At 43.4% G+C, this 20,074-nt stretch overlaps 2 protein-coding genes across 4 annotated transcripts; both read left to right on the forward strand.

Moving 5' to 3' along the window:
• Positions 1–7,489: 7,489 nt before the first annotated feature.
• LOC145349844 (gamma-crystallin S-1-like) lies at positions 7,490–10,204 on the forward strand. Of its 2 annotated transcripts, none has more exons than XM_080198432.1 (3): positions 7,490–7,498; positions 7,584–7,830; positions 9,936–10,204. In XM_080198432.1, exons 1-3 carry the CDS (start codon positions 7,490–7,492, stop codon positions 10,202–10,204), a joined length of 525 nt encoding a protein of 174 aa, XP_080054558.1. The 2 variants fall into 2 exon arrangements, with proteins under 2 accessions (XP_080054558.1, XP_080054556.1); XM_080198430.1 differs by having other exon boundaries at positions 7,584–7,826; positions 9,929–10,204.
• A 5,898-nt stretch (positions 10,205–16,102) lies between these two features.
• LOC145349845 (gamma-crystallin S-1-like) lies at positions 16,103–17,828 on the forward strand. Of its 2 annotated transcripts, none has more exons than XM_080198434.1 (3): positions 16,103–16,111; positions 16,210–16,456; positions 17,560–17,828. In XM_080198434.1, the coding sequence occupies exons 1-3, from the start codon at positions 16,103–16,105 to the stop codon at positions 17,826–17,828; spliced, it is 525 nt and encodes a 174-aa protein (XP_080054560.1). The 2 variants fall into 2 exon arrangements, with proteins under 2 accessions (XP_080054560.1, XP_080054559.1); XM_080198433.1 differs by having other exon boundaries at positions 16,210–16,452; positions 17,553–17,828.
• Positions 17,829–20,074: the final 2,246 nt, after the last annotated feature.

Here is a 20,074-nt window from a genome sequence, read left to right on the forward strand (position 1 = left end):
GTGTTGTGAGACTTCTTACTGTGTTTACCCCAGTCCAACACTGGCATCTCCACATCATGGTGATTCCAGGCAGCCTGAGACAGCACTGAAGCATGGTCATCGTTGAGGTGAGGTGCGAGACACTGGTCACCGAGGGAAGCAACGAGGCGATTCAACACCCAGCACAGGCCTGAAAAGGCGAGAGCCAGGCAACCAACTGCAAGGCAAAGTCATCGGGTGAGGTGGGGTATGAGGCACCGGTCATTGAGGGGAGCAGTGGCGATTCCCCTCCCCACTTCCCTCTCACACCCACCCCAGTGCTGAGGAGGGCAAAGCCCTTTCACAAAACTCATATTCATTAAAATTAAGAAATATCAATTAATAAGAAGTAACGCTATCAATCTGGTATGCGATAACACACAAAATCAAATCTTGTTGAAGCGAAGAAATTTATCCTGAAGACATTGGCTGGAACTCAACCGCCCCACCCTCCTCGGAATTGGAGTGGGCGAGGGTCCGACAATGGAAATCTCCATTAACCTGGGGCAGGAATTTCCAGTCTCGCTTGACTGTTAACAAAGGTAGAAGCATGTGGAACTGAGGGCGAATTATTGACATGTCTGGGAAATTGGTCAAGTGACAAGCGACAGAAAGTAGGCATAATGGTTAGGTACTTAAGTGTGAGTGACCTGACAAAGGGGCAAACCCCGAAAGCTAGTGGTGTTTACTACCAAATAAACCTGTTGGACTTTAACCTGGTGTTGTGAGACTTCTAGAGCACTGTAAGCAGATTTGGGCACCACACCTTAGGGAAGATATATTGGCCTTGGAGGGAGGGTAGTGTCGGTTTGCTGGAATGATGCCTGGACTTCGGGGGTTAAGTTATGAGGAGAGATCATTAAAATTAGGACTGTTTTCACTAGAATTTAAAATGTTAAGGGATGATCTGATCAAAGCCTTAACAGGAAAAGAAAGGCTAGATAGAGATAAACGATTTCCACTGGTTGGAGATTCTGGAACTGGAGGGCATAGTTTAAATGTTAGCGCCAGGCAGTTCAGGAGAGAGGTTAGGAAGTACTTCCTAAATAGTGGGGTCACATTTCTACTTTCCAATCTGCGGACATATTCAATTCATTCTCTCCACCATCCCTCAACTCTGAGGGTGATATACTATGTGAAACTTCTGCTGTATTCCCAACGTACTACAGATCTCTTTCAAAACTCTCCCTGTAAAATGAGTTCCCTGATCAGAATCCAGCTGAAGAGACATTCCCCACCTTGGGAATTATCTCGTTTGCTAATATCACGGCTATTGTTGTAGCTGTGGCATCTTTACATGGGAGTGCTTCAACCCATCGTGTAAGCAATGACTAAATGGTACATTTTCCCTGTACCCGTGATAACAGCTCTGTAAAATCCCTCGATAAATAACCCCAGGGTCCTTTGGGTCTGGGTTGACTCCCCATTTTAATCTTGCAGGGATGCCCTGGTACCACTAGGGTGCACTAGAGGCATCTCTGACAATACTAACATTTCTCCAATAATCAACCATTCTATCCCAGCTTGTTATGTGCTATTTTGTGGTAAATCTTCAGCAGCGAATGCTGTGTAACTTTAGGAACTATTATTTTCTCTTCTCCCCTCCATATTCCATCATGACTTTTCCGTTCTCCCTCTTTTTTCCATTGCTCCTTTTCCTCTTCATCTGCCGGTTGTTTTACATGAACATCTGGACTATCCTCAACTGAGACAGCTGCCACAGGCCGTGTCCATTCCCAATCCCGTTTTAATAAGGTCTTTACTGCCTGGTCAGCAGAATGATTTCCTTGCTGTACATTATCCTCAATTGTCCTGTGAGCTTGAACTTTTATTACTGCTGCTTCTAAAGGAACGGTGGCTGCCTGGAGTAACTTCCTGAGTGTGCAAGCTGTGGAGGATCCCTTTTCCCCATCAAGGGGAGGGGGCTCCTTGGCCGCTACGAGGCACAAGCTAGTGCCCTTCACAAACCGATACATCCCTCTGGCAACTGAGTAACTGAGCGGGATAACATCCCATCAGTCTCGATCTGTCCCCCTGCAATTACAGCTGCCTGTATTCCATCATTTTTCTCACAGAAATTAAGTAACGGTTTGGTGACCAAAACTGGGGCTGTTACCAAAGCCTGCTTCAAATCTAAAAATGCCTCTACGTCTGCATCTCCCCGCTCTATCTTTTCCTAACTACCCCTTCATCCCTTTATCAAGTCCTGTAAGGGCTTTACCACTGGGGCATAATCTTCCACATGATTCCTACAATAGTTAAAAGTCTTCAATACTTGCCTTACCATTTTCCCGTGAAAAGCCTTTATACACAAACAACCTTCCCCCGGTCCTCTGGAAACTATTTTCCTTTCCCCAAATTCTATAACCTCATAACATCTCAGAAACCAAACCTTTCAGTTTGATCCCAGGCCATCACTTATTTTAATTGTTTGTTCTTAACTTAGGTAACATTATTTTCTTAAGGTCATTTGCTTACAGATTATTTTCTTAAGTCGGAATCATCTCAAACCAGAAAACAGTGTTTTGGGCTTTCAACTGCCCATGAAAAGATAAATGGAAAGAATAATGCCAGAGTGTCAATCTTATCTCTCATAAGAACATAAGAACATAAGAAATAGGAGCAGGAGTAGGCCATCTAGCCCTTCGAGCCTGCCCCGCCATTCAATAAGATCATGGCTGATCTGTCGTGGCTCAGTTCCACTTTCCCGCCCTCTCGCCATAACCCTTAATCCCCTCGCTTATCAAAAACCCATCAACCCGCTTCTTAAAAATATTTAGCGAGGCAGCCTCCACCACTTCAACGGGCAGAGAATTCCAGAGATTCACCACCCTTTGAGTGAAGAAGTTCCTCCTCAACTCCTTTCTAAACCGCCCCCCCTTTATCTTGAGGCTGTGCCCCCTAGTCCTACTGCCTTTTTTGAGTGGGAAGAGTCTCTCCACCTCTATCCTATCCATCCCATTCATCATCTTATACGTCTCAATGAGATCTCCCCTCATTCTTCTAAACTCTAACGAGTACAAGCCTAGTTTATTCAGCCTCTCCTCATAGCTCAACCCCCTCAACTCCTTTAAGAAAACTTTGTTTCTTCATCTGTAGCAATCACCTAAACTGCAATCTACTTCCTAGAATTCCTTTAGATGCCCTCTTGTATCCAGTGAATCCCACTTTTTATTCTGTCCTCCTCTTTACTATCAGCTCATCTATAATGTATCTTTTATTACCCTGTTCATTTTCCTTTCTCATTTCTTCAATAAATCAACCATTCTATCCCTGCTTGTTTGTGCTATTCTGTGGCAAATCTTCAGCATGGCATGGTAGCACAGTGGTTAGCACTGCTGCTTCACAGCTCCAGGGACCTGGGTTCAATTCCTGGCTCGGGTCACTGTCTGTGTGGAGTTTGCACATTCTCCTTGTGTCTGCATGGGTTTCCTCCCACAGTCCAAAGATGTACAGGTTAGGTTGATTGACCATGCTAAAAAATTGCCCCTTAGTTTCCTGAGATGTGTAGATTAGTGGGGATATGGGGGTAGGGCCTGGGTGGGATTGTGTTCAGTGCAGACACAATGGGCTGAAGGGCCTCTCCCTGCACTGTAGGGTTTCTACGATGCTCTATAATTTATTCCACTGAATTATTTCCCTCATCTCTAAGTATATTAATTTGGCGTTATAGGCAGGATCTCCCTTTTAGCCCATCTGGCATCTAATACCGTTTTCAACCTTCCTATTGTCAAAATTTACAACAGGATGTGCTTTGTGTTCAGAACTACTCCTCCAGCTTTGTTGTTGGTTCACTACTTTGCACATCCATGTCACACATTTTAACTAAAATGCATGACGGCAGTGTAAAAATTCCCATCTTTAAACACGCACACCCATTCTACCTAATGCAACTCTCCTTTCTGTTGGATTTCTTGACTTCATGTCTTAAATGCAAATTATAAGAGGAATTTTCTCCGGTATCCCCTGGAGTGCTCTGTATTTGTTTAACCTCACTTAACCAATACATAGACTGTGAAAGACAGTATACAGTTAAAGAACAAAAAGGAATTTATTTGCTAATGCATGCATCAGGACAGAGACACAGTCAATGAGGTTGACTGTCCTCTGAGCTAATATTGCTAGATAAAATTATTATATTATTCTGAACATTGCAATATCCCACTCAGTCTTGTCAATCAGACTGGAGGGTCCAATCACAATATTATTACCTTAGCCAATAATCCTTCACCTGTCAACAAGAATAGGAGATCATTAGGGGTGAGTTCCTTCCCCTTTACCTAGAATACCAATCCACGTCATTACCAGTGGCCAAGGCCACTATTAACATCTGTGATTTTTAATTGGTGAAAGGAGTCACCTCCTTTATCAGCTTGAGAGACTGCTCCAGCCTTGCTATCCATGAACGAATTTACTCCCTTAAACAGCAGACCTATGATTACGTTTGCCTTTCAGATATCCATATACAGATAAGAGAAGCTGCCTTTCTGTGCTCCATTGTATTAAACAGAATTTGGTCTGGCTACCACCATGTTTCCCATCATGCTGCATTCAGAATGAAGTTGGCCAAGGCGCACAATATACATTTATTGAAAATACAGTTTAAGCTTATAACACTCGATTAATTTGTGGTTATACAGTTTATAATACCTTTGCATATTTCCAGACAAATTGTGAATTCTCACTATATATATAAGGCATTTTATAATTACCTTAACCTAGTCTACTTATTATATTGAAACTAAAATGAAGGGTGTCATTCTGTACTACCCACCATCATACGGTAAGAAGTCTCACAACACCAGGTTAAAGTCCAACAGTTTTATTCAGAATTACGAGTTTTTGGAGCCCAGCTGATCATCAGCTGAGTGGAGAGATGGGTTCACACACACGCCATATATAGACAGAGAAGCAAGTAAGTCATATCCATTTTCCTCAATGTGTGCATTCAAATCTTCAACCTCTCTCAGATAGGCGCTGTCCTGCTTTTGGAAATTACTCTCTTTTCAATGCTTGCCTATGCTTTGTCATTCTTCTATTTTTGTTTTCTACTTTCCTAATGGCTTTTAACAGTTTTGCTTCCCTCGAATCTGAGCTCTCTCTCAGCTTCCCATCCCTCTGGCAACCAGTCTAAACCTTTCTCAACAGCACTGACAAAGTATTTTTACAAAAGCCTCTTTTGGTTTCTGAATATATTCGGGTGATCACTGATTTTGAACTTCTTTCAAAACTCATGGGGTAGAAGTGAAGTTTCCATTCCAAGTGATGATCTGTCAGTGTCCTTAAGATGATAGTAAATGCTTCCACTCCTGTGCAGGCCTGCAGCAAATCATCTTCGTTAGGTCAAACAATTCATTTTGATTGGGTTCTCCAAAGCGTGCAAAGACTTTGATCTACCAGTTGAGTATTTCAGCAGCAATGGGCGAGGGGCGATCTTACCAAAAAAAAAATTCTAAGTGCCAAACAAGTGTGAAAATGGGAGAGTTTCAGACCCATATTTTTGGCAAGAGGAAAATGCAAATATTATGCTACTTAGAGAGGCAAAGTGTGATTCTCACCAGTAGAGGGAGTGGATAGAGTCTATTCACACCGAGAGGTTAGCTGCAGATTGCTATTGCCTGATTTCCCAATGAAGTATATACAAGAGTACATAATGTGTTGGGAGATTGTTACTCCCCCACTTCTCCAGAAATCATCTCCTTACCCCCAGTCGCTCCCCCTCCCACAATCGAGGTCCCCCTGGACAATCACCACCCCTGTTCACATCTCCCAGCTGATCGCCGCCCCCATTCCTTCCCCCGCCAAACTGCACCCTCCCCCCCCTTCCCCCCACCCTCCTGCCCGCAACTGAAGGCCACCCTCACCCAATTCTCAGACCTCACTGCAGTGGGAATGTGGCATGAACAGGCAGTAAGATCTCAATCAATGTGTCTCTTCAAATAAAGCCTTGGAAATGTTTGAAGGCTGATCTCCAGTTATATTAATCACTGCCTAACTACCTGAGTTGTAACATATGAGCATATAAATTAAAAGCGGGCGTAGGCTACTTATCTTCAAGCCTACTCCACTATTCAATAAAACCATGGCTTTCCTACTTGTGACTTCACACATTCCTATTTACCACTGACAAACTTTCACCCCCTTGCTTATCAAGAAATTATCTACATCTGCCTTAAAAATAAGTTAAAAAGTCTGCTTTCACCACTTTTTGAGGAAGACATTTCCAAACACTTCTCACAGCCCTCTGAGAGAAAAATAATTATTCCCATCTCTGTTCTCATATGGAACAATAGGAAAACAGAGATGGCACAGTGGTTAGCACTGCTGCCACACGGTGCCAGGGACCCGGGTTCAATTCCAGCCTTGGGTGACTGTCTGTGTGGAGTTTGCACATTCTTCCTGTGTCTGTGTGGGTTTCCTCCGGGTGCTCCAGTTTCCTCCCACAATCCAAAGATGTGCGGGTTAGGTTGATTGGCCATGCTAAATTGACCTTAGTGTCAAGGAATTAACAGGGTAAATGTGTGGCGTTACAGGAATAGGCCTGGGTGGGATTGTGGTCGGTGTGGATTCGATGGGCTGAATGGTCTCCTTATAGGAATTCTATAAAGTTTGGAATAGAATTATTGCTCAGAGCAGAAGCCAGTGCTGCTAACGGATGATGGGACCATAAGACGTAGGAGCAAAGTAGACCATTCGGCCCATCGATGCTCTGCTATTCAATGAGATCATGATTGGTCTGATGTGTTAATCTTCAACTCCTCTCTCCCACCTTATTCCCATAATCCTTGATTTCCTTACTGATTGAAAGACTATGAGGCATAGGAGCGGAAGTAGGCCATTCAGCCCATCGTTGGGTGAGCAGAACTTGCTGTGAGTCAGGAAATAGGAAGCAGGATTTCAGAAGAGTTGAAGTTTAGAATGGATGGGAAGGCATGAGCCCATTGGAGCAGTTAAACAGCGGAAAAAAATCAGAGCGAGTGTAAGAGGTGATGATCAGTTCCAGTAAAATAGACTGCTGAGTATACAGCTCCAACACAGCAAAGCAATTGTATAAATGTAAAGCTTATCAAAGCGACAAGCATTCACCTGTTTTATACCTGTGTGCAAAATAACTGATACACAAAGCGGTAACATCTGTGTTCGGACAGCTCAGCAGAGTTCACAGTTGAAAGTTTTTGTATTGCACTTTGAGAATAGCTATGGTCTCTCGTTCTTTGTTTGCTTTTTTTAACCACAGGACAATCAAAACGAAATGAAAGCAAAACAAGAGGAACCAATAGCAACCCGCTGCTCGGAATAATGGTGTATTCTCTGATACATTTTAATTCTTGGTCTGTTTTTGCTGATTTGTGCTTGAGATTGTTTCAAATAACAAAAGGTTGTCTCTGCAATAGCCTCTCAAACATATAAATACTGAACGTCCAGAGCGGTGATATGGTCAGTCTCTTGCTTTTCCAACTGTCAGCTCAACATGGGAAAGGTAAGGCCAACTCTCATACTTTTCATGTTTTATTAATAATTCATTGGAAAATACAAGAATTTCATTTTATCCATGTTCCATACAGATTATCTTTTACGAGGACAGGAACTTCCAGGGACGGCACTATGAGTGCAGCACTGACTGTCCTGACCTGTCCCCTTACTTCAGTCGCTGTAACTCCATCCGTGTGGACAGTGACTGGTGGGTGCTGTACGAGAAACCCAATTACATGGGATTCCAGTATGTTCTGAGCAGGGGAGAATATCCTGAGTACCAGCGCTGGATGGGATTCAATGACAACATCAGGTCATGTCGCTCCTATCCACACGTGAGTAATAAATTTGTAGGCCCTGGGAGGCACTCATCAACTGGTCTATATTGAAATTCCCCGTTTATTTATCATTTATTTAATAAATCAAAAAAACCCATTCCCACTTTCCTTTAATCTATTTCCTTAATGATTAATCCAAATTTTTATCCGAAATCTAAATGGCAAACTGCAATTTTTGGTCTATGATGTAACCGTCTGGGTTTTCCTCAGGTATTCCTATTTGCCCTTTGCAGAGAGAGTTGAATGTTTCAATGTGGTCACCTCCCATTCTTCCAAATGTTAGAGAATACAGGTAGTGTTTCCTCAATCCCTCCTCGCCGGACAATCCTGCCATCCCGGTGAATCATCGCACTCCCTCTATGACAATCGAACCCTCCCTTAGTAAGGAGACCAAAGCTATGCACAATGCCTCAGGTGGGGTCTCATCAAGGGTCTACACACTGGGTAAAGAACATATTGACCCCTGTATTCGATCCCCTTCCAATGAAGACCAACATACCATTTCCTTTTCTATTGCTTGCTGCACTGCATACTTGCTTTCAGTGATTCACGAACACTTCTCAATCTCTCACCGTTTAAAAATGTTCCGCATTTTCCTGCCAAAATGAACAACTTCATATTTTTTTCACTTTGTATTCCATCTGCAATGTTCTTGCCCCCTCACATAATGGGCCAGTGTCCAAATCCCCTTGAAGCATCTTTGCATCCTCCTCAGAATTCATGTTTCTATTGAGTTTGGTGTCATTGGCAAATTTGAAAATATTACATTAGGTCCCCACATCCAAATCATTGATTAGATTGTGAGTAGCTGGGACCCAAGCACCGATTGTTGCAGTACCCCACTGTCACAGGCTGCCAACATGAGAAGGGGAATGTTCCTTCCTGTTCTCTGTTTTCTGTCAGTTAATCTAGTCTCAATCCATGCCATACATTACGCACAATCACATCTGCTCTAATTTTGTTTGCTTTATCTCTTGTGGGAACCTATCAAGTCTTTGGAAAATCCAAGTTCATCACATCTTCTCATTCTCCCTTATCTATTCTGCTCGTGACATCCTCAAAGAACTCCAGTGGGTTTGTCAAATATGATTGCCTTTCACAAACCGGATTCTAAAATGCTCCAAATCATCAGGCTTACTATTCTATTTTAGTAACTTCACAAACCTCTTTCTTTGTTCTATCAAGATCTTTAACTTTCCCTATTTAGCCATGGTTAGATCACTATTGGGTTTTTGTGTAAATTTGTAAAGCATGTATTAATTCCCTGTCTACCACCAGACCTTTTAAATGCAGCTTCACTATGTACCACAGTCAACTTGCCCCCCATCCCTTCGTAGTTTCCTTTGTTTAGATTTGTCCCCGAGTTTCAGGTTGAACCACATCACTGTGGGCAGCACGGTGGCACAGTGGTTCGTACTGCTGCCTCACAGCACCAGGGACCTGCGTTCAATTCCAGACTTGGGTAACTGTCTGCGTGGAGTTCCTTCCACAGTCTGGAAGTCATGCGACCAGGGGATTTTCACGGTAACTTCATTGCAGTGTTAATATAAGCCAACTTGTGACTAATAAATAAACTGTAAAATTCCCTCATGTACTGATCACTCTTCCTTAAAGACTCCTTCACAACAAGATTATTAATTAAACGTCCTCAACAGACTGTTCTAGAAAACTATCTTGCAAAAATTCCAGGATTTGTCCTCCACAGCATAAGTGCTAATTAGATTTATGGTCTGTAAGTAGATGAAATACCGTATGATTACTGTATGACATTTGTTCCATTGCTAAATTGCCCCTTAGTGTCCGGGATGCATAAGTTAACAGGGTTGTGGGATAGATATGTGGGTATAGGGACTAGGTGGCATTGTTGTCGGTACAGACTTGATGGGCCGAATGGCCTCCTTTTGCACTTTAGTGATTCTATGATTCCGTGCACCTATAATTTCCTGATTTATACAGTGCCCTATATTACTGTTTGGCGGTGTAAAAATAACTCCCACCATTGCCCCTTGCTTTTCCTTAACTCCACCCAAACTGGATTGACATGGTCATCACCCAATCTAAGATCCTCTCTCGTAACCCACTGATCTATCTGATTCCAGTACCGAGGTGGAGACTACAGGATGAGGATTTACGAGAGGCCTGACTTTGGGGGACAGATGATGGAATTCATGGATGACTGTCCCTCTGTCTACGATCGTTTCCGTTACCGTGACATTCACTCCTGCCAAGTGATGGACGGTTACTGGATCTTCTATGAACATCCCAGCTACAGAGGCCGACAGTACTTCCTGAGACCCGGAGAATACAGGAGATTCAGCGACTGGGGTGCACCTTGTTCAACTATTGGGTCTTTCAGACGCATGAGGGATTTCTAATCGCTTGTTGTAAACAGAATTTTGCCCATGCTAAAATATTCTGAAACATAATAAATATGCTATCAGCACAACTGATTTGATTGTGGTTTTGTATGTCTGCTATTACGGATATTTTATGCTCATGAGGGGCAGTATTTTACAGCCTTGCTTGTAGCAAAACAATAAAATCCCACCTGAGGTCACCGGGCGTTCCCAGGCACCATCCCGCTCCCATTCCGATTTCTGTGTCAGGCAGGGCAGTAAAATTCTGGCCAAGATGAAGATAAGTCATGATAAATTCCGACCACATGAAAAATAAGAATATATACGGCGCCAGACGTTAATTTTCATTATTCAAATTATTTATTCAGGTGGATGAGTCCCACTAATTTCATGCAAGATGTCGTGACTTGTTATCAAAGCAACAAGAAATAATAAGATCCCATTTTTTAAAAAAAACGACCCTTCAGTCACATTCCATTCTTTTGCATAGTTTCAATTTCTGATTTTTAACTAATAACACCAACACTGAGTGAACTTGCTGACCAACGCCTGAAGAATTTATCTGTGACAGGTGGTGAAGAAACCAAAACCTGGGGAAAACATACCTATCGAGTGATTGATAGGTGACACAGGGGAATGTACCATGTCAGTATTGGTAAGAATAACAACTAACACTGCACAGTCCTTGTGCAGACCTAAATAACTCTTCAGAAGCCAATGTGCCTTCACCAGATTCCCTTTATTTACAAACTCAATTCCACTTTGAAAAGTGCGTCAGGTACAAAGTCAGAATCATTACCTCAATCAGGGAGCTCATACTCCACGAGGCCAACCTCTCTCTGAGGTTAATACAGACACCATGTCCTGTTTTCAAATCGATTGTGCTGCATCACTAATGTGGTAGATTCAATGAAGATCTAACAACTCAAACGAAGCACACATTAGGCACTCTTGGTCATCAGCACCTGCAGAACTGTATTCAACCACAGCATAATCTCTCACCCTACCATTACCTTCAAGCTGAGGGATCAATAAAGAGTGAGGGAGGTCATGCCAGGAACGTATGTGGAAATGAGATGTAAACCCAGTGAAGATCCAACACAGGACCACCTTCATTCAAAAGAGCGCAGGCAGCAACGAGGAAGACAGAGCTAATTGATCCCAGAACCAATGGATCAGATCAGAGCTCTGCGGTCCTGCCTCATCTATTACAAAGAACCAAGTAAATTACATCACTGGGACAGGCCCTTCGGCCCTCCAAACATGTGGTGATCACGATGCCCTAACTAAACTAAAACAAAATCTTCTGGCCTTACCCGGTCCGTATCCCTCTGTTCCCTCCCTGTTCATGTACCCATCCAGATGCCCCTTAAATGTTGCTGATGTGCCAGCTTCCACCACCTCCTCTGGCAGTGTGTTCCAGGCACCCACCACTCTCTGTATGAAAAACTTAGCCTTTATATCTCACTTAAACTTTCCCCCTCTCATCTTGAACCTGTGCCCCCTTGTAACTGACACTCAACCCTTGGAAAAAAGCCTCTGACTATCCATCCTGTCTATTCTTTTCATAATTTTGTAGACCTCTATCAGGTCTCCCCTCAGCCTCTGTCTTTCCAGTAAAAAATCCTAGTTTATTCAACCTCTCCTCATTGCCAATGCCCTCGAAACCGGGCAACATCCTGGTGAACCTTTTTTGCACTGTCTCCAAAGCTTCCTTGTCATTCTGAAAGTGCCCAGAATTGCATGCAATATTCCAAATGTAACCTAACCAAGGTTTTATATAGCTGCATCATGATTTCCCAACTCTTGCACTCAGTGCCCCAGCTGATGTAGGAAAGCATGCCATATGCCTTCTTAATACCTTGGCTGCCTATGTTGCCGCTTTTAGGGAATTATGGGCTTGCACGCCCAGATCCCTCTGCATGTTAATGTTCCTAAGGGTTCTGCCATTTACAGTATAATTCAAATCTAAATTTGATCCTCCAAAGTACATCACCTCGCATCGTCCAGATTAAACTCCACGTGCCATTTATGTGTCCAAGTCTCCAATCTGTCTAAATCCTGTTATATCCTCTGATAATCCCTGCCACAATCAGCAACTCCACCAATCCTCGTGTCATCCGCAAACTGACTAATTAGACCACCGTTCTTGGATGGCGGTTGACAATTTAACAACTAACTGGAGAAGAAGGTTCTATCCCATCACCAATGCTGGGGGAGCCCAGCCCATGAGTGAGAAAGGCAAGGCAGCCAGAGTTGCAAATTGAGTCACTCATCTCAGTCTCCTCCTGAGAATCCAAACATCAAAGATGCCAGTTTTCAGTTAATTCAATTCTCACCATGTGATATACAGGAACGGACGAAGGAACTGGATATTGTAAAGGCTGTGGGCCTTAATAATATCCGAGCAACAGTATGAAAATTTGGGCTCCACAACTAAAGCTCCTTAGCCAAGCTGTCTCAGTACAGCCATGACTTTGGCATTTTGCTAACAATGTGGAACATTTCAACCACAAAGATCTACATGAGCCCAAACCAGCCATTTCCCACCCCCAACAGTCGACTCTCCACTATCAGAGAAGTGTTGGAAAGTGTCGTCACTGCTAAAGCTATCTGTACACAGCAATTGTCCAGCTAAATGGTGCTCAGCTTGAATTCCACCAGCACCACGTGGCTCCTGACTTTATTCCAGCCTTGGTCCAAAAATGGCTGAGGTGAGAATGAATACCCTTTGCAGTGAGACAGCAGCATTTGATTGAGTGTAGCACCATCAATGGGAAGCAGAGGGAAAATTCTCCACTGGTTGGAATCATACGGCATAAAGGAACATAACTATGGCTGTTGAAATCCTATCACCAAAGTCTAAGGCTGTCGCTGTAGGAGTTCCTCAGGACAGCATCTTTGGCCTAACCATCTTCAGCTGCTTCACCGATGACCTTCCCTCAACCGTAATGTCAGAGCGAGGATGTTCGCTGATGATTGCACAGTGTTCAACACTATTTGCAGCTCCTCAGATGCTGAAACAGTCCGTGCCCACTTTGCAAAAAGGCCTGGATAAATTTTTGCAACTTGAGCTAACCAGTAATGTTCACACCACACAAGTGCTAAGCAATGACCATCTTCCACAAGAGAGAATCTAGCCAACTCCCTTTGTCAGCATTCTATTGCTGAGTCCCCCACTATCAACATACTGGGGGGGGGGATCACCATTAATCAGAAGCTAAGCTGGACTAGCCACATAAGTGCTGTGACTACAAGAGCAGAATCACAGGGTGGGAATTCTACAGAGAGTAACTCACCTCCTGACTCACCAGATTTTACCCACCATCTACCAGGCACAGATCTGGAGTTTGATGGAATTCTCTTCGCTTGCCTGGATGAGTGCGGCTCCATCAACACCCAAGAAGCTCGAAGCCGTCCAAAACAAAGCAGCCCATTATCCAACGCCACATCCATCACTTTCAACATTTACTTCCTCCACCACTGACAGCAGTGGCAGCAGTGAGCACCATATAAAAGATGCTGACAGAGACTCCTTGCTTAACACCTTCCCAACTCATGATCTTTATCACTTCGGAATATCAAGGGAGCAGATGAAAACAGCACCATCTGCAAGTTTCTCCCCAAGCCCCACAACATTCTGACTTGAAACCGTATCATCGTTCCTTCACAGTCACTGGGTCAGAATCCTTGAACTCCCTCCTTCCCTAACAGCACTGAGGGTGTACCTACACCTCAGGGACTGCAGCAGTCCAAGAAGACAGCTCACCACCACCTTCTCAAGGGCACGTAGAGATGGACAACCAATACTAGCCTCGCCAGCGCCATCCACATCCCATGAAAGGATAAATATCGCGATCTCAATAGTTCTGCCGCAAGTGTTGCATTGACACAGCTTGCTGAATATTTTTGGCGTGTTTAATTTGTAGAGGTCAGCAGCTCCCTGAGTCAGCTCTACAGTAGGTGACTGCCTTGAGAGAGCCATTTAGTGTGCCACCTTTCTTTTCTTGGCACTTGCCCTCTTCCCCACTACCCACCCTCCCGCAGTGCCGAACGTAGAATCCCACAGTGCAGAAGGAAGACCCTCGGCCCATTAAGTCTGCACGAGCACATGCCACCCAGACCCTTGCCCCATAAGGTGCAATTTAGGATGGCCAATCCACCTACATCTTTAGACTGTGAATGGAAACTGGAGCACCCGGGGGAAGCACACCCAGACGCAAGAAGAATGTGCAAACTCCACGCAGACAGTGACCCGAGCTGGGAATCGAGCCCAGGCCCCTGGCGCTGTGAGGCAGCAGTGCTAACCCACTGTGGCACCGGGCCACCCTCCGCTCTGACACCATGCCACAGTGGTGAGAACAGGTCATTTTTCAGTGTGCATTAAAGCTGGCCAGGCGGTGCCCAGTTCATTGCCCAGCCAGTGTGTTATTCAGGGCTGACTGAGGCCAAAAGAGAATCACACGTCCACCCCTGGGCCTGCCAAATGCATGTGCCCGATGGAGCTCTTGTTATTACCAAATGCTGCTGCAAATATCTATTGCAGTGTGTTCCTTCATGTCGGGGTCACTTGACACAGGGTCCTGTGCAAATGAAACGACCTAGCAATCCCAATTGGACACAACACTGGTAAGACTTAGCAGACTCAATGATACACACAGTGTTCAAACTATACTCCATTTTCCTACATTTTTAATATGATTATTTATGTGATTAAATACTGCCTGAACTTGGTAATGTCGCAGAACATTCAGCATTTTTGCTCTGTTTTCTTGTGTTAGGTAACTGTTTGCCCCTTTCATCTCTACAACTGGACCATCGAGTGTATTTAAAACTAAACAAATCAGCAGCATCCAGGGATTTCTGCCAACCAATGAACCGTGTAATAGGTTATTTTCAACCAGTTCCCCAGTGGCTATGATGTGTTTACAATTATGATTCATGACTGTATTCATGACCCAAACTTTACTCCGTGTAGCCTGGAATCCAAAAAAGATCAAAATCAAAAATCTGTTGTGCTTCACGCTGTTTGCACTCTTACACTTAAACTCTTAAGGGGGTAAGGTTCATCGGACATGCGCGGTGGACGTTTTTTGCACAGAACATTGAAAATTACAGCACAATACGAACCCTTTGGCCCTCGATGTTGTGCCAACCTGTGAAACCAATCTAAAGCCCATCTAACCTACAATATTCCAATATCATCCATATGTTTATCCAATAACCATTTAAATGCCCTTAGTCTTGGCAAGTCCACTACTGTTGCAAGCAGGGCATTCCACACTCTTACTACTCTCTGAGTAAAGAACCTACCCCTGACGTCCGTCCTACATCTAATACCCCTCGTGCTAGCCATCTCCATCTGAGGATAAAGGGTCTCTCTGTTCACCCTATCTAATCCTCTGATCTTACATGCCTCTATTAAGTCACCTCTTAACCTTCTTCTCTCTAATGAAAACAGCCTCAAGACCCTGAGCCTTTCCTCATAAGACCTTCTGACCACACCAGGCCACATCCTGGTAAATCTCCTCTGCACCCTTCCCAATGCTTCCACATCCTTCCTATAATGCGGAAACAAAGTTAAAAAAACAGATCAACAAAAAGACAATAGCTTTACTGGTCTAAACATACAAGAAATTTGGCTCCTTGCCATTTGAATTTTTTCACAAACAATTAAAACAGCATCAAAGCAGAATGGATAGAATCAGTGTCCTATCCAGAAACCTGAATAAGGGGATTTTGTCTGCAATGACTATAGCTTTTTTTCTAATTTGATTTTTGCTGATATACGCTGTTGAATCGATTAGAATAACAAAAGTATTCCCTACAGTGGCGTTTCAGTCCAGCGTATAAATACCCAGCTGTGTGAAACAGTGCAAGGTGCAGGTAGTTGTCTAACTGACTGTGTCGCTCAAAATGGGCAAGGTAAGGTGAACTTTCATATATTTCATCATTGTTAATATATTGTGCAAAATACATCAAATTCAGAAAACTATCAATTCTATCATGTTCTTTCTCCACAGATTATCTTTTACGAGGACAGGAATTTCCAGGGTCGGCACTATGAGTGCAGCAGTGACTGTCCCGACCTGTCCCCTTACTTCAGTCGCTGTAACTCCATCCGTGTTGAGGATGACTGGTGGGTGCTGTATGAGAAACCCAATTACATGGGATACCAGTATGTTCTGAGCAGGGGAGAATATCCTGACTACCAGCGCTGGATGGGATACAATGACTGTGTCAGGTCATGCCGTAGATTCCCTCACGTATGTATTAATTATCAGTTTCAAATGACTTTCTGATGTAATATATGTTAAAACCAACCAGTAATTTTATTATATGCAATTTATTCCCAGCCCCTTCGTTAATAGTGTCATAATCTTTGATGATTGAATGATTGTTCTCCTCGTTCTCTTTTCCTGTCAATAGAGACATATCCATATTTTAGTTATTCTGTTTCGTGTTGCTGCAACAATGGTGGCATAGTGATTAGCACTGCTGCCTTACAGCACCATAGACTCAGGACCACGTCCAGCCTCCGGTCACTGCCTGTGTGGAGTTTGCACTTTCTCCCCATGTCTGTGTGGGTTTCCACCGGGTGCTCCAGTTTCCTCCCACAATCGGAAAGACGTGCTGGTTCGGTAAATTGGCCATGCTAAATTCTCCCTCAGTATCCCTGAACAGGCGCTGGAGTGTGGCGACTAGGGGATTTTCACAGTAACTTCACTACAGCGTAAGCCTACTTGTGACACTAATAAATAAACGTTAAACTTATTGGAAAGCTGTCCAGTGTTCATGACTTAGTCCAGATCCTCACAATAGTCTTCATCTTGTTGGGAACTTGACCACACCTGATCAATCTCCAAGTCTAGGGTTCAGCAGTTTCCCTTTAACCCCAAGATAGTCAGATGGAGGTGTTCATAGTCTTAAAGGGAGTAGCTATCTATCTGTTAGCACTTATTTCACTTTTGTACGTCTTTCTTCATAATGGAGAAACATCAGTTCCAAGGTGAAATTTGTGTCATTTCTAACCAATGCAAAGAACCAGCTGTAGCAAGAGCAATGGATTCTCATCAGTTTGTCTATACAAGGATGGAATAACATGTCGTGATCTACATTATATTCCAATGTCTAGTGCTTCAGTTTTATAATATTATTTCTAAGAGCTTCACATTAATTAGAAATATTTAATAAATATTCAGTAATCAATTTCAGAATTGATTTTTACTCCCACCTTTGGAAATAGATGCATCCATACATATTCCATGTTCCTTATTCTAAAGAACTCTAATTCTGGAAGACTTGTCAACATATATACAAACATATATCCTGCTACATCATGAATGTTTTATGCTCTTTATTCCAGTACCGAGGTGGAAACTACAAAATAAGGATTTACGAGAGGCCTGACTTTGGGGGACAGATGATGGAATTCGTAGATGACTGTCCCTCTGTCTACGATCGTTTCCGTTACCGTGACATTCACTCCTGCCATGTGATAGACGGTTACTGGATCTTCTATGAACATCCCAACTACAGAGGCCGACAGTACTTCCTGAGACCCGGAGAATACAGGAGATACAGCGACTGGGGCGGCTACAACGCAACTGTCGGATCTTTCAGACGCATGAGGGATTTCTAATCGCTTGTTAGAAACGAGGTTTTGTCATGCTGAAATATTCCGAAACATAATAAAGTTGTTATCAGCAGAACTGGTTTCTTTATCTGGATTGTATTTTTATGTTCCTGCGCCACTGACGTTTTATGATTTCGAGATTACAATTACCACTGGGAAATGCATTTGAGTCATAGAATTAACAATATGAAAATATATAGTGACGTAAGATTCTGCCATGGAACCATTATCTATACCAGTAACTCACACCGTTGAGACTACTGGCTCCCCCACTATGTTTTAAGCAAATTATCCAGGCTTACTATGAAAGCACAACACAAATTTAGTTTAAGATCACTAACGAAGCAAATATAATCAAATTAATAGAACTCATTTGTTTCTCTAGGCCATTAAATTCCATTACATATAAGAAATGATTAACAGTAAAAAAACATTGATATCTGAACCAATTAAAGTAAAATCCAGGGACCTTGGTTTGGACTAATTGGGGGTTTGAGGTAACAATTGAGCATTAGCTGTGCCTTATGCAGTACTGGCAACTCATAGGACCCCTACAGTACACAAGGAGGCTATGGGGCCAGCACCAATCACAATCCCACCCTATCCCTGTAACTTCACACATTTACCCTGCTAATCCCCCTGAAACTAGGGCCAATTTAGCATGGCCAATCAACTTAACCCGCACATCTTTGGAGCGTGAGAGGAAACCAGAGCACCAGGAGGAAACCCACGCAGACACGGGGAGAATGTGCAAACTCCACCCAGACAGTGACCCAAGCTGGGAATTGAACCCGGGTTCCTGGTGCTGCGAGGCAGCAGTGCTAACCCCTGTGCCATTGTGCCACAGAGCAACTAGCTCAGGAAGTGACACATTCAACAAAGCATTCCACAGCCTGGACCTGTATATATCCCTGAAATCTAAGGGGGCCAGAAGAGCAATAGTGATTCAATAGTTAGCGGAAGAGGCAGGTGTTTCTGCGGATTCTGCTGTCTTCCTGATGCGAGGATCAAGGTTGCCATGGAACGGCTGCAGAGCATCCTTAGGCAGGGAGGATGATTGGCCATTGTGGTCTGTGTCAGTACCAACAACATTGGTAGAAAGGGGGTCGTCCTCCAGGTTTCGGAATTCAGGGTGCTATTGTTGGAGAAATTCCCAAGCCTGATTGCGAAGGAGACACGGAGACTAGGATGCTCTGATAGAGACTGTTCACTGCAGAGTTTATGGTTATCACAATCTCCCCAGTGTTGACTGACTATACACACAACTGAGCATGATTAACTAATAAATACCCAATGAGCGATAACCAGCGGCATGATGCAGAGTGGTTAGCATTGCTGCCTCACAGAGCCAGGGACCCGGGTTCAATTCCAGGCTTGGGTCACTATCTGTGCAGAGTCTGTACATTCTCCCTGTGTCTGTGTGGGTTTCCTCGGGGTACTCCGGTATTATCCCACAGTCCGAAAGACATGCTGCTTTGGTGCATTGGCCATGCTAAATTCTCCCTGTGTGTTCCTGAACAGGTGCCACAGTGTGACGACTAGGGGATTTTCACAGTAACTTCATTGCAGTGTTAATGTAAACCTACTTGTAACACTTACAAATTAATAAAAACTTATTACCTTAAAATGCTAGCTATTTAACATCCATGGACAGAATACTAACAGACACCCACTTTTCACTAAATTAAATCGATATGCAAATTAATCTATTAATAAGAAATACAAAATGATAATGCATTATCTTATTATTCAACCAACAGTTAACATATTCTGTATTCACCCTGTCCCCTGTCTAGAAAATAAAAAATAAAATTGATAAATTTACAACATGAAAATGTTCGTGTTCTCATAATTCTTCAAAGATATCCAGCAATTTATTTGGACAAGCAGTTCTTTTTTTGTGAAACAGTCTGATAACTGGTAACCCATTTTATTTTGGAAGTCTCCAGCTTTCCAGCTTTTATAGACTTTGTTCCATAAATGTGTGATCTTTTCCTTGGTCTTTGATGACCATTAGGCTCACTGCCTGAACATACACTGTTGGCACGATCTTGCCAATAAAAAAATTCAGAGAGCTGAATGAGCTGGAAAATGGGAGAGAATCACACCAGTTTTCTCAGGATGTGATTCTCGCCCACAGGTGGAGGGATGGGGGTTGGGGAGCCTGAACCCGCTGAGGAAGCTGGATGCAGAGGTCTATGGTTGCCATTGTGCCACCCTCCCCCCTCACAGTCATTGGACCCCACACCCTC

The sequence above is a fragment of the Carcharhinus amblyrhynchos genome, chromosome 11 (assembly GCF_965287045.1).
Source record: "Carcharhinus amblyrhynchos chromosome 11, sCarAmb.v2.hapA, whole genome shotgun sequence".
Taxonomy (NCBI): domain Eukaryota; kingdom Metazoa; phylum Chordata; class Chondrichthyes; order Carcharhiniformes; family Carcharhinidae; genus Carcharhinus; species Carcharhinus amblyrhynchos.

What these genes read in the sequence shown, in the direction of transcription:
- LOC145349844 (XM_080198430.1), top strand. An exon ending in CATGTCGCTCCTATCCACAC is followed by an intron (nt 7,827 to 9,928) that starts GTGAGTAATAAA and finishes ATCTGATTCCAG; the next exon opens with TACCGAGGTGGAGACTACAG.
- LOC145349845 (XM_080198433.1), top strand. An exon ending in CATGCCGTAGATTCCCTCAC is followed by an intron (nt 16,453 to 17,552) that starts GTATGTATTAAT and finishes TCTTTATTCCAG; the next exon opens with TACCGAGGTGGAAACTACAA.